Source organism: Mesoplodon mirus (assembly GCF_964341445.2).
Source record: "Mesoplodon mirus genome assembly, chromosome: 13".
In the NCBI taxonomy this organism is placed as follows: domain Eukaryota; kingdom Metazoa; phylum Chordata; class Mammalia; order Artiodactyla; family Ziphiidae; genus Mesoplodon; species Mesoplodon mirus.
The window spans coordinates 15,217,978-15,231,604 of NC_138989.1; the positions used below are offsets into that span (position 1 = coordinate 15,217,978).

Sequence of the window (13,627 nt, forward strand, 5' to 3'; positions counted from 1 at the left end):
CAACAAAATAGGAAATAACAAGTGTTGGTGAGGATGCAGAGAAATTGGAACCCTTGTGCACTGTTGGTGAAAGTGTAAGATGGTGCAGCTGCGGTGGAAAACAATACAGCGGTTCCTCAAAAACTGAAAGTAGATTTACCAAATTGTATTAGTCAGTCCAGGCTGCCATAACAAAATACCATAGACTGGGGAGCTTAAACAACAGAAATGTATGCCCGGAAGTCTAAGATCAGGGTGCCAGTTTGGTGAGGTTCTGGTGAGAGCTCTCTTCCTGGCTTGTAAATGACCGCTTTCTCGTTGTGGCCTCACGTGGCCTTTCCTCAATGTGTGAATGAAGACCAGGAGAAGAGAGAGAGAACTCTGACTCTTCCTCTTTTTATAAGGCCAGCAGTCCTATCAGATCAGGACCCCAATATGACCTTGTTCAACCTTAATTACCTCCTAAAAGCCATGTCTCCAAATAGAGTCACACTGTGGGGTTAGGGCTTCAACAAATGAACTGGGGGAGGGGGAGGAGACACAAGTCAGTCCATAGCACATATGATCCAGCAATTCCACTTCCGGGTATAGATTGGAAAGAATTGAAAGCTGGATCTCAGATATTTGCACACACATGTTCATAGCAGTACTATTTACAATAACCAAGAGGTGGAAGCAAACAAAATGTGGTGTGTACATACAGTGGAATATTACTCAGCCTTAAAAAGGAAGGAGATTCTGACACAGGCTACAGTATGAAAGAATCCTGGGGAAATTATGCTAAGTGAAATAAGCCAGTCACAGAAAGACAAATACTGTATGAGGCCATTTATAGGAGGTCCCTAGAGCAGTCAAATTCATAGAGACAAAGTAAAACGGTGATTGCCAGGGCCTGGGCGGGGGGAGGAATGGGGAGTTGTTTAATGGGTATAGAATTTCAGTTCTATGAGATGAAAACGTTCTGAAGATTGGTTGAACAACAGTTTGAATATGCTTAACAGTACTGAGCTGTATGCTTACAAGTGGTTAAGACGATAAATTTTATGTTATGCGTTTTTACCACAACAAAAATAAATTACCTGGAAATCCCTCCAGCATTAGAGCAATGACCCAAAATAGGCCACCAGGGGGCGCTATGCTTCCATTTCAATTCACAGCCCTCCCCGCCGTTCCCTCCCCGGGACGAAACTGGCGGTTTCTAGAGGGGGGAAAAAATGCACTAGGATCCTGGAGAAAGTCAGAGCTCCTCTCTGCTCCCCGCCTTCCCCAGATGGACCAGCTTTGAATAAACCCCAGAGCTGCACCGCATCCCTGCCACATGCCCGCCACAGCCGACTCTGAACCCCGTTCTTTCTCTGGGTCCCTTCCCTCCTGCTGGAGACACAGCGGGTCCTGGATGGAGTGCGCCCACCAAGCCTAGCTGCCCACGGGCCTCCAGATTGCCCAGGGGCTGGAGAAGAGGGAGAAGTGACAAGGACTCACCTGCCCCCAAGTTACCCAAAGATGAGGGGACACACCAGTGGAAATGAGTCAGAGACCTCCTATCCCAGGTGCAGGGGCTTCACCGTCGACCAGACATGGGGTTTTCCCACTCGGCCGCTCACTTTGTATGTCATAACCTCCGTGGGTCTCAGTCTCCTCATCTGTAAAATCTATATTAATACCCAGGAGGATGGAAAGAAGTTAATAAAATCCCTGATGCTTAAAAAGCACTCAGTAGATTGGCTAATTACCATTCCATGCCCCGTATCTGATGCTGGCCTGGGTCTCCTCCCATCTCCGGGTGGTTTTCTACTGCACAGCATCCACCCTCGAGTTTGCACTTATCTCTTGAGAAACCTCTCCCGAAGTAACCTGCACCACGGTCTCCTGGACCAGACAGGGTCAGTGATTTAACCAAGTAGGACTCACTGGGTTGCAAGTAATAGAAACTCAGTTAAACTACCTCAAGGAAACTGAAGTGTCTCATGGAATCCAAGAAAAAAATCGAACAGCAAATTGCTGAGAAGAGCAGATCCAGGATCTGGGCTCTTCGGGGAACCCTGGACCATCCTCCCTGTCCCCTCCCCGAAGCCTGCTTTATTCTCTCCTCCATGCAGGACAAGTGCCCACACTCCCTCCCTCCAGCCCACGGACCCTGCTGCCATTCCTAGAGCATGCCAAGCACACTCCCACCTCAGGGCGTTTGCACTTGCTTTGCCCTCTGCCTAGGACACCCTTCCCTACATCTCTCCTGTGGTTCACTACCCCCTCCTTCAAGTCTTGGCTCAGAGGTCACCCCAGTGGCGCCTTCCTTGATTAACTGATTGAAAATTGCAAACTGGGACTTCCCTGATGGTCCAGTGGTTAAGATTCTGCACTTCCACTGCAAGGGGCTCCATTGTAAGGGGCACGGGTTCAATCCCTGGTTGGAGAACTAAGATCCCACATGCCAAAAAAAAAAAAAAAAAGAAAGAAAATTGCAATCCACCTCCCACCAGCAGCATGCTCTAGCCCCTCTCCTGCTTGCTTGTTTTTTTTCTTTAACCCAAGTTCACAAAAAATAAAGAGGGGGTAATCATAACCCTCGATTCATAGCTTACTCTCATCAGCATTTAATTTTTAAATTTAATAATATAATAAACACCTGTGAAACCACCACTCGAAACAAAAACTATAGCCTTGACAATAACCTGCATCTAACCAGATGGTTCTCCCGGCCCCATCATAATCCCCTCACCATAATCTTCATCCTGAATCCTATAGTGATTCTTCCCTTGTTTCCTCTTTATAGTTTATTATTGCATATGTGTGTGTATGCTTTTAGTTGCTTTTAACTTGATAGGAAGGATACCGTGTTTACATAATGGGACATTTTTCATTGGATATTCTATCTCAGAGATCCATCCACATTGCAATGTGTGGTTATATTTCCTGTGTTTTGACTGCCAAGTAATATTTCATCATGGGAATTTACTCATTTGCTCTCCCATAGATGGGCATGTGGGTGTTTCCCAATTTTGGCCACTTAGTAGATAGCGCCCCTATGAACATTCTTCCATGTAATTCCTGGTGTAGATGGGCCAGCATTTCTCCACAGTGCATACTTCAGAGTAGAATTGCTGGGTCGTAGGATACGTACATGCTCGGCTTTAGGAGATAAAGCCAGACTGTTTTCCAACATGGTAGCACCAATTCACACCCCCACCAGCAATGTTAAGAAGGCTTTATTTTTCTCCACAGCACTTACACTTTCTGATATACTATGTATTTTACTTATGTCTTTGTTTACTGTCTATCTCTGCCCTCCACCCCACTAGAATGTCAGCACCAGGAGGGCAGAGGTTTTTGACTCTTTTGCTCATTATTGTATTCCCAGTGCCTAGATCAGTGTGTGGCACATAGTAGATGCTCGATAAACATCTTCTGATTGGATGAACAAGCGGATGGCCCAAAACGAGAGCTGAGAGCTCATACTATGTATTATTGGCCCAATTACCTGGGCTGATTTAACCCTCTCTCAGTTTCAATCGCCCCAATCCAGGAAAGGACCACTGGCCAAAAACTACTGATGCCAGGACCCCCAGTCCAACTAAATCAGAGTTCCTGAGGGTGGGACTTGGGACATGGATAGTTTTTAACCACTCCCCAGGAGATTCTCCTGTGCATCCAGAGTGAGGCCCAGAGCTCTAAGGTAAGCCATTTGTCTCACTCAGAGATACTCAAGCCCCACACAAGTCCTGCTGGATCCAAATTTTAGGGTGAGGCTCAGGGATCTGTGTTCACCTGGCAGCAACCCCACGACCTGGACATGTGGCCATCAGAGCAGCTCCCACACCGGCCGCTGTGCCTGTGGACACTCCTCACCCACCAGGGCCAGCTGTGTATGTTACCATTCTGGGGTTTCTCTAATTCCACCACCAGTTCTCAGCTGGCAGCGAATGACCTTGTACCACTCGCCACCCCACCTGCATCCTGCAGGCCGGAGGAAGTCCCCTGTTTTCAGCAGAACGCTCTGAGTTCCAGGGGCCCTGTTTCAGTCCCCAAGACACGCAAACAATCTTTCTTGCTCTGTTTCTTATTTCCCACTTAAACTTTCCCCCCGCTGCTGTAGGAAAGGTCACAGCTGGTCCACGCACCGGGATGTAGGGAGCTGGAAAGAAGAACTCGGAAAAGTCTTAACTCACTTGGCTCTTCCGGGTGGAGGGCAGGGGTGACATCTGCCTCCCAGGACTCATGCCCCGATTATACATGACCTTGGTATGGTCTTCAGGGTCACCCATCCTGTTCTGTGTCCCAGAGAAAACGGTTCCGACATCTTCACTTCCCCCTCTGGGGCACTTAGCCCAGCACTGGGCACACAGTAGGTGCTCAATAAAGTCTAGTTACTGTCAGGCTCTTTCAGACACAACTCAGATTGCATTAAATCCCCTTCAGTAACTCCCCATGGCTCTCAGGATAAAAATCCCAAACCCATGCTAGGCTCTGCATGGTGGCCCTGCCCACCTCGACTTGCCCCACGCTCACCCCGATCCATTCTCAGTGGCCACTGCAGCCTCCTCTCTGTTGCTTTAACACACCAAGCTCTTTCCCACCTCTGGGCCTTCGCACATTCCTGCTCCTCCTCCCACTGGCTTAGCCACATTAAGACTATGGATCCTTCGGGGAGTAGCTGAAATGTCATCTCCTCTGAGAAGCCCTCCCTGACTCCCTAGACCTGGTAGGACCCCTGGTAGAGGCCCTCATGATATCCTGAACTTCTTCATAGCTCTTGCAAAATTTTAATCATACTTTATGTGATTCTTTGATTCACAGCTCACTCTCCCACTAGACTCTCAGAAACAGGAGAGCAAGAACCATGCTATTTGGGTTATCTCTGTGTCTCCACAGATAGCCTAGTGCCTGGCTCATGGGCTGGGTCTGGTATTTTTTGGATGGATAGATGGACAGATAGATGAGTGGATAGATGGATGAAGGGATGGGTAGGTAGGAGAAAGGGAGGGAGGGAGGGTACTTGTACAGCTGAATGTACAGATGAGTGGACGGACGGATGGATGGATAGTTGGATGGACAGATGGATGGATAGGAGAACAAAAAATGAGTCATCTCTTTCTGCCATATTCCCCTGCTGCTATAATTGTGCACATGAACATCCTGGCCAATGCTCTTAAGAGCATCAACAATGCTGAGAAGAAAGAAAAACTCCAAGTTCCTTTAGGTCATGCTCCAAAGTCATCGTCTGGTTTCTAATTGTGATGATGAAGCATGGCTACATCAGCAAATTTGAAATCACTGATGATCACAGAGCAAGAAAGTCAGTGTGAAACTCACACACGGGTTAAATAAGTGGGATCAGCCTCGGATTTGATGTGTCACTCAAAGATCTGGAAAAGTGGCAGAATCATCTTTTCCCAACTCACTGTACTGATGACCTCAGCTAGTATCATGGCCTCAAGGAAGCAAGACAGAAACACACAGAAGACAAAATCCTGGGATTCTTCTACTAGGGATGCCATACATATATACAATACATTTTTAAAAGAGTTCAGGATGGATTGCTTTTCTTCTGTTGGCTTCTCCACTGGTGTCTGAGTACCTCCCCAGTGGATTGTGAGCTCCTTGAAGGCCAGATTCCTTTCCCCTCCTTGGAATCCCTGTCTCCCAGGATGCCTGGGGAGCAGGGTTTTGTACTTCCAGATGCTCCACAATCCAGTTGAGAGGGGTCATTAGGGCCACGCTGCACCAGATCCTCAGGTGGTTGCCATTCATTCGTCGCTGAACAAACACCATGGCAGTACGGTGATGTGGGTGGTGCAAAAGGGTTTGGGATTCAAATCCCAGCTCTGCCGCTCACCCCCTCTGGGAACTTGGGCAAGCCACCTAACCCCTTTGAGCTCCAGGAGATTTTTTCTACCTGTAAAATGAGGACAATACTACCTACCCTGCAGGACAACTGTGAAGAGGAGCGAGCATTATGTAAGTGCCTTGGCACATAGTAGGCACTCAATAAACGACAATGCTTATGTAATAAACACCAGCCACACCACACAAAGATGAACAAGGCACAGTCTCTGATCTCATGGATGTCTCACTCTAGCAGAGACAGATTCCACTGAAGCGGCTAGTTGTGATATAGGGTGTCACATCAAGGTATGTGCAAAGGAACACAGAGGAAGATGGGATGAGTTCAGAGAAGGTTTCCTGGACGAGGTGACACTTAGTCAGACCTTAAATAGCATTATACAGTCTGGAGTCTTGGCTTCTTCTTTCCAACTTGCTGCTAAATTTCCATGTGACCTTGAGCCAGTTTCTTCTCTACCCTGAGGTCCAGATCCCCTTCTGTAACATAAGGTTGTTCAGCATCAGCTCCAAATCTTTTGGGTCACAGCCTCGTTTGAGAAAAATCTGATGAAGCCAGAGCCCTTCTGGAAAAAATGCACAGACATATAAGTTTGCCTGTAAATGGGAGGACAGGGCTCGTGGACCCCTGGAAAGCCATTGGTGAACCCTAGGCTAAAATCCCAGAGCTCAGCCATCCTGTCGGAGCCGTAGCACTGCAGAGCTGGCTCTATACAGAGCCTCTGTCTTTAGCCTGCAGCAGGCAGAAGCAAACAGAATCATGCCCAACCTGGAAAAGCCCCTTGAGCACTGGACAGCAGGAGATAGCAGGGGTCCCGGGGCGCAGTGTCGGGGAAAGATCACTCCAGCTGTCTGGGGAGCCAGAGTTCGGTTCTGGGAAAGCTCCCCTGAGCAGTCTGCCCCTGACCTTGCCTGGTTTATCACCAGCTGCCCTGGAGAGGAAGAGGAGCGTGGGCTGCTCTGGACAGGCTCCCAAACAGGCCACTGACCTCCGTCTGCCACCCAGGCTGGAGTTCCCGGATGCATCCTTCATCTTCCCTAATCTAAACACCCGCAGGCCCCGGGTGGTCCATCCCCCTCCAAGACGATGTGTGTTCTCAGTTGCATTCAGCCTGCCAGAGGAGGGAGAGCTGGTCATTCCATTAACACTGGAGCTGCTACCACCGCCTGCCTCCTTTTCCATCCAGCCAACCCTCACCAAGCATTTATCAAGCACCTGTTGTTTGCAGGCATCCCTTAATGAGATGACGGAGGGCCTACCCTTACCTTCCTCCAAGGTCTCTGCCTCCTGACCTAGGTCCACCCCACCCTCCTGGAGGCAAGATGTTGTTGCCATCCCACTTACCTGGAGCGGGTTAGTTGCCTTGGGGGAGTGGGCTCTCGGCTGGCTAACTGGGTACCGGGAGGAGGACCGGCGCTGGGTGCTGTCTGGGCACTGCTCTAAGCTGCGGTGTGATCCTGGGCCTATTTCTTACCCTCTATGGGCCTCAGTGGTCTCATACTTACACTTCAGATTCTATGATTCCCTCTGCCAGCCCCTCCTCACTCCCCTCCCCGAGAATAGTGGAAGGAGAAAAGAAGCCTACCCTAGAACGCTTTAAGATCTTTCTTTAAACAATCTCTGGATCGTATTCCATTCGTTCAAGCATTTATTGAGCATCTATTCTGCACCAGGCCCTGGACTGGGCAACTGGAATGTAAAGATGACTAAGATTCAAGCAGGCGTTCCAGTGGACACCCCACTCCATGCCTTGCATCCTGCTTGGGTCAGGAGACCTCGTGGGGTTCCAGGTGGGCCTAGCCGAGGATATGGGGCGCCCGGCGACTCGCGTGTCAGCGCCGCTGGCGCTTAGGGCCGCGATCTGTCTCCTCCCCTTCCTCCTTCTCCGCCCCCTCCCCCTTCCCTCCCCTGAGCAAGGCCGAGGCCACCTCCCACCCGCGGGATCCCGGCGGCCGGCAGCAGGCTCACGCGTCCGTCGGTCGGCAGGGTAGTCTGTAAGCGTGCCGTAAGCCCAGCGCCCCGGAGCGCGGCCTGGGAGGCAAAGGGCACGGAGTGGGGACAGCGGCTCCCTCCCACTCCGGGGGGAGCCCAGGAGGCGGTGGTGCCGAGGCGTGAACCGGAGAACAAGGCAGAGCAGAGGAGAGGCGGTGAGAGCGCGGGGTGCTTAGGGACCCCACCCCCGGCTCCTTTGCGAGGCCCGCGCGCGCTCTGGGGAGGTCTGGGCTGGGGAAGGAGGGCTGTTCCCCCAGGGAGGGAGGCATAGACGATCCAGCTCCCGGCTTCGCCTCCTCGGTGACGCGACCCCCGAGGGGCCCTGGGCCGAGCCTGCAGCGCCGCGCATCCTGGCACATCCCCGCGCACCCTGCATCCCTCGGCCAGGAGCGGGCCCCGGGGGAGGGGAGCGCTCAGGGAGCTGAGGAGGGGGCGCAGCAGGCGAGGAGTTTCGGGAAATCGCGCCCCCGGCCCCAGCCCTCCCTTCAGGCCTGCCCCAAGGGAGCGCGACCAGGCGACCCCCTTTAGCCCCCCCTTGCTGCCCCCCCCATCGGTTCCCCATTGTTCTCAACCCATCGCTCTCCCGGGAAGGGGGGAGGGGGTGCCGCGCTCTATTCTTAAAGGGCCCTCTCCCCTTCTTGTCTCCTGGCAGGTCGCGAGCACGAGTGGGGTGGGGCGTGCCCACGGGCCCCCGCCCCCCTCTTCCCCCAGCCCAGCTCCGGAGCCGCAGGCCCGGCCGGAGGGCAGGGAGTACGCGCCGCACCCCTCCCCCGTGCGTTCTTCAGCCACCCAGGCCTTCCAGGACGCCGTGGATCGGGGACAACGGGGACAGGGACGCCCCCTTCAGCGGGAGCCGTCGGGGGGGGCGGACCTGAGACAAGGCAAGCAGCCCCACTGGAGCCAGGCGCAGGGTCTGGGACGCAGTGGGGAGCGCAGAGGGCTGGGGCCGGGCCTCCTGGTGACAGGCCCTGCTCGGCCAGGAAGAACGGGAGACCAGCAGGAAAGAGCCCGGACCTAGAGTAGAGGCGGCTGCTTCACTCCCTTATCGGAGCCCAGGGAACCAAGGAATCTAGAGCACCGCTTTCCCCATCGTGAGAAAGACACTTGCTCTCCAGAGCACCACCTTTATCTGAGACGGCTCTGCGGGAAGGGGTCTTGGAGCCTGGAACACCAGCCCACACTCCTTTAACTGAGGCCTCTGGGCCTCAGAGAGGGCCGGGAGTTAGAAAAGAGGCCGGAGAGTCCTTGCTGCCCCCCTGGAGAGAGAGGAAGTTCCCCACCTGCTCCCAGGCCCAGGAGGAGCTGGGCCAGTACTAGTAGGGTCCTGGCCCCTGAGCCAGCAGCGGCCATGTCACGACCAGGCCAGGGGGTGATGATGCCCGTGAACGGGCTGGGCTTCCCACCGCAGAACGTGGCCCGGGTGGTGGTGTGGGAGTGGCTGAATGAGCACAGCCGCTGGCGGCCCTACACAGCCACCGTGTGCCACCACATCGAGAACGTGCTCAAGGAGGATGCCCGTGGTTCTGTGGTCCTGGGGCAAGTGGACGCCCAGCTGGTGCCCTACATCATCGACCTGCAGTCCATGCACCAGTTTCGCCAGGACACAGGTGAGTGGACTCGCTACCCTCCCCACCCCACCACCACCTTCACCACCACAATACCGCCTTTCTTTTCATGGCGGGACGCTGAAATGCCCCCCGGCATCCCTGAACAGGGAGCACAGAACTGTGGAAGGCCAATCTGCTGATCCGACCCCCTCCCCCTAAAAGGGACAGTCTAGCAAAGTCCTGTTGAAGACCTGGGTTCCGATCCAGCCTCTCATATTAGGAGTGGGGCTGTCGGCAAGTTACATCACCTCTCTGAGCCTCAGTTTCCTCATCTGCAAGATGGATGGGTCAGTGTCTCTCACGGCTGTGTGAGGATCCAATAAAATTGTGCTCACTGAGCAAAGAACGTAGAAGATCATTAGCGCTCAATCATCATAGTAAAAAGGCTTTTCATGCACTTCCTCATTTGATTTTTTCCAACTGTTACAGCCAGTCTTACTGTTAAGTTAGTGGTAGTAGTAGCCATCCCATTGTACAGATGAAGAAACTGAGTCTCATAGAAGTTGAGTGATTTAAACTTAAAGCTGGGATTTAAGCCCGATTGATTTCCAGAACTGAAACCCTTAACTGGTATCTTACATTGGCTCTAAGTATTGGTACTGTTGGGGTGATGTGACGGTGGTTGTAACGATGGGGGCGGTGAGGGTGTTGGTGGTGTTGATGGTGGGGCGGGTAACGGTGGAGAAGACAGTGTCAGGGGTGGTATTGTGGAATTTGTGGTGGTGGTGTTGATGGTTGTGGTGGTGGTGGTCTTGGGAGTGGTGTGATGGTAATGATGGAGAGGATGAGGTCGGTGGCAGTCTTGGTGCGGTGTGATAGGTGATGATGGTGATAAAAATGGGGAGGTCCCACTCTCAGCATTTTTGTTTGCCACCACTGCGGAGATCTCCCTGAGTCATTGTTGCCTGGTGGTCTCTACGACAAGCTTGGTGGGCAGTGGGGAATGGTGAGGTCCTGCCTCATGGAAGCTGCCAAGGAATCCTTGGCATGTTCACCCCCAAGGACCAGCTGATGGAGGTTTGAGGGAATTACAGTGAATCCTTAGATAACAAAACTGCATGTAACAACCTTGGGGACAGTAGGACACTCTCCTTCTCTCTTGGAGCTGGGCTGTCCAATATGGTAGCCACTAAGCCCATGTGGCAATTTAAATTTACATTTAATTAAAATTAAGTAAAATTTAATTCCTCGGTCTCCCTAGCCACATTTCAAGTGCTCAATAGCCGCATGTGTCTTGTGGCTACAGTATTGGACAGCATAGATCCAGAACATCACCATCACCAAAGAAAGTTCTAGTGGATAGCTCTGCTCTAGAACATTGCTTGGTGCCTACAGGGTGGTCAGCAAGTGTGGAAACACAGGCTAAATCATAACAGATGGTTTGTTGATGTTACTTTTCAGTACGTCTGTGTTCCAAAACACCAGGTATTGGCAGCAGTCGCTGGTGGTACCAATGGTTCATTCATGCCATCATCGATTTACTGACCTCCTGTTGGTGTCAGACCCCGTGCTAAGCCCTAGAATACTGCAAGGAGCAAGACAGACAAGGTCAGGGAATTCCCTGGTGGTCCAGGGGTCAGGACTTGGCGCTTTCACTGCTGTGGCCCCGGTTCAATCCCTGGTCAAGGAACTAAGATCCTGCAAGCCACGCAGCACGGCCAAAAAAAAAAAAAAAAAGACAGCCAGGGTCCTTAGGAGAGGTCTATTTGTGGAGGACCTATGCTGGAGATTCCAATGTAGTCGGCAAGTAAGCAAACACATAACCACACAGATAATCAGTTGCAGGTCTGAGAACATGAAATAAACTTGGTCTAGGAGTGGTCAAGAAGGCTAATGTGAGGAAGTCAGGTTTGAATAGAAATCTAAAGAATGAGTGTGGGAGACAGTGTTCCCAGCAGAGGGAACAGCCAGTGCAAAGGCCCTGTGGTGGGAAGGAGCAGAGTACGTTCAAATCCATTGCGTTTGGAGGGCAGTGGATGAGGGGAAGGTGGTACAAGACGAGGCTGGGGCAGGGACCAGACATACAGCACTGGACAGACATGAAAAGGGCTTTGGATTTTACCCTGAGAGTAGAGGAAGTCACCATTGAGTCCTGGTGTCAATTCTTCCAGAGAGACAGCGTCACTGATGGCGAATTGCTAGGCGTCCCCTGCCCCATTCTCTCTGGTTTATCCTGGAACTGTCTCTGGTGGAGGGCAGGGGTCTGACAGCAGAAGCAGTGTGTTTTCTCCTTGGCTCGGTGGTCTGCATTCTGTAGGTTCAAAGCGATTGGGGGGGGCGGGGGCGGATTTTCCAGGGCGTGACTTATGGTCCTCAGAAGCAGCGAAAGCCCCACCCGAGGTTGCCAACTTGGCCACTTTGCCTTTGATCTCCACACTCCTGTTCGGGGCTCCTTTTCTATCCCCACACCCCCACTTGGGCTCCTAACGCCCCAAACTCCCTCCATTCCCCCTTTCAGCAGGTCCCTTACTCTCAATGGCACCCCTCTTATGGGTCAGCCTCGCTGGATCCCCCGGAAGTTCAGCTTCAGTCGTCTTCCCACTGCCCCCTCCGGGAGCTGCTCACTCCACACCTGCCCCCTGTTTGCCGGAAAAGGGAAAAAAAATACTCATCCCTCCAAAGGCCCCTGGGAGCCTGCCAAGACCCCCCAGCAAGGGAGGAAGGCCTGGAAACCTATGGGGCCAGCAGGGGACCTAGGATGCCTGGAAAACTGCTGGAGGGAGGGGCAAGATGTCTCCCACCAGACGTGTTATAATGTGATCGCCCACTTCTCCCAGGAGCAATACAAAGTCAAGGAAGGACATCTTGTCCTCATAGTTAATGGTCCAGGAAAGAGCCTCAAGCAGGCGTTGTCACCTGTCCAGACCTCAGTTTCCACATCTATGAAATGGGCAAGAGTATCACTTTGCTAGCAGGACTGTTGAGTTGATGGAGAGAACCACACATGTTATTTTATCCCACAGACCTTAACTAATTACCCACATGTGCCTAGCATGTGCTGAACACTACAGATGCATGAACGATGAGTCGGAGATCCTAAATCTTGAAGATCATGGTACACAGACACACACACACACAAACAATATAAAGTTGTAAAACCCAAAGCTCACGTGCATGTACTGAAACAAACACAACCTCTCTCTAGATTTTCTAATTGTAAAATTCTTGACAGGTTCGTTGAAGCTGAACTTTAAGTTGTTGTGGGAGGGTAGCAGCAAATGCCCCAGCACCCTGACTTTGGAGCTGCAGACTTTCTGATAAGGTCAGATAGTAAATAGTTTAGCCTCTGTGGGCCCTACAGTCTCTATTGTAACTGCTGCTATAGCTTAACTCTCCTGCTGTAGTTTGAAAGCAGCCAGACAGTATGCAAATGAATGAATGTGTCTGTGTTCTGATAAAACTAGTTGCAGCCACTGACATTTGAATTTCATATCATTTTCACGGGTCATGAAATCTTTTTTTTTTCCCAACCATTTGAAAATGTAAAAACCACTCAGCTCGTGAGCTGTGCAAAAGCAGGAAACCGGTGGATTTGACCCCCGGGCTGCAGTTCACCAACCCCTGCCCTAATACCTTCTTAACCTGCCCATGGGGTAGGAGAGCAGTGGTGCCATGGGATGCCCAGTGTGGCCTATACAGAAATACTCACCTCGTGGCATGTGCCGAGGTGCACACGTGTGTGCATACACACACACAGCACCAATCTGCTCGACCCACAAATGCCCTGTCTATATGCCTGTCATGCGGCCAGCGGAAGAAAGCCCAGATGTCAGGCTTGGACCACAAGGGAAGGGCCAGGCCTGGTTCCATGGGGGCTGCTGTTTGTTCAGCTGGTGCCCCATCACCTCTCCCCTGCTGGGCTGTTTTCATCACTCTCTACAGGGGGTGAGGTTCCCTTTGAAGCCCAGCAGGTCTGGAACCTAAGTGGCAGGGATGCTGTGACCCTGGTGTTCCTTTCACAGGCATATGACCTAACCAATTCCTAGGCAATTTCCAGATTTCTCCATGAGCTCACATGGCTGGGGGCAGGGGGAGGGCCACCTTTCGGACTGACTGGTGACGCCCGTTCTCTTCTCCCACTGCTGCTGGGGGCACTTATGGCTGCCTTCTGCCCATTCTGCAGATGGGACAGCTGAGGCTGGGTGAGGCCAGGCTGGGGACCATCCACAACTGCTCTCCCCACGACTCAAAGCACAGCTGTGCCTGGCAC

At 52.1% G+C, this 13,627-nt stretch overlaps 1 protein-coding gene and 1 pseudogene across 2 annotated transcripts in view; both read left to right on the forward strand.

Moving 5' to 3' along the window:
* Window positions 1-5,103: 5,103 nt before the first annotated feature.
* On the forward strand, window positions 5,104-5,465 carry LOC309814576 (small ribosomal subunit protein uS8-like; annotated as a pseudogene). The gene has a single exon. The product of its transcript is annotated as a small ribosomal subunit protein uS8-like (transcript).
* Window positions 5,466-7,838: 2,373 nt separating this feature from the next.
* Window positions 7,839-13,627, forward strand: part of DTX1 (deltex E3 ubiquitin ligase 1) — a 38,154-nt gene continuing 32,365 nt past the window's right edge. The window contains exons 1-2 of the mRNA XM_082639929.1: window positions 7,839-7,965; window positions 8,463-9,417. Coding sequence (XP_082496055.1) covers window positions 9,159-9,417 — 259 coding nt within the window. The 5' untranslated portion in view covers window positions 7,839-7,965; window positions 8,463-9,158. The remainder of the gene's footprint in view (window positions 7,966-8,462; window positions 9,418-13,627) is intronic.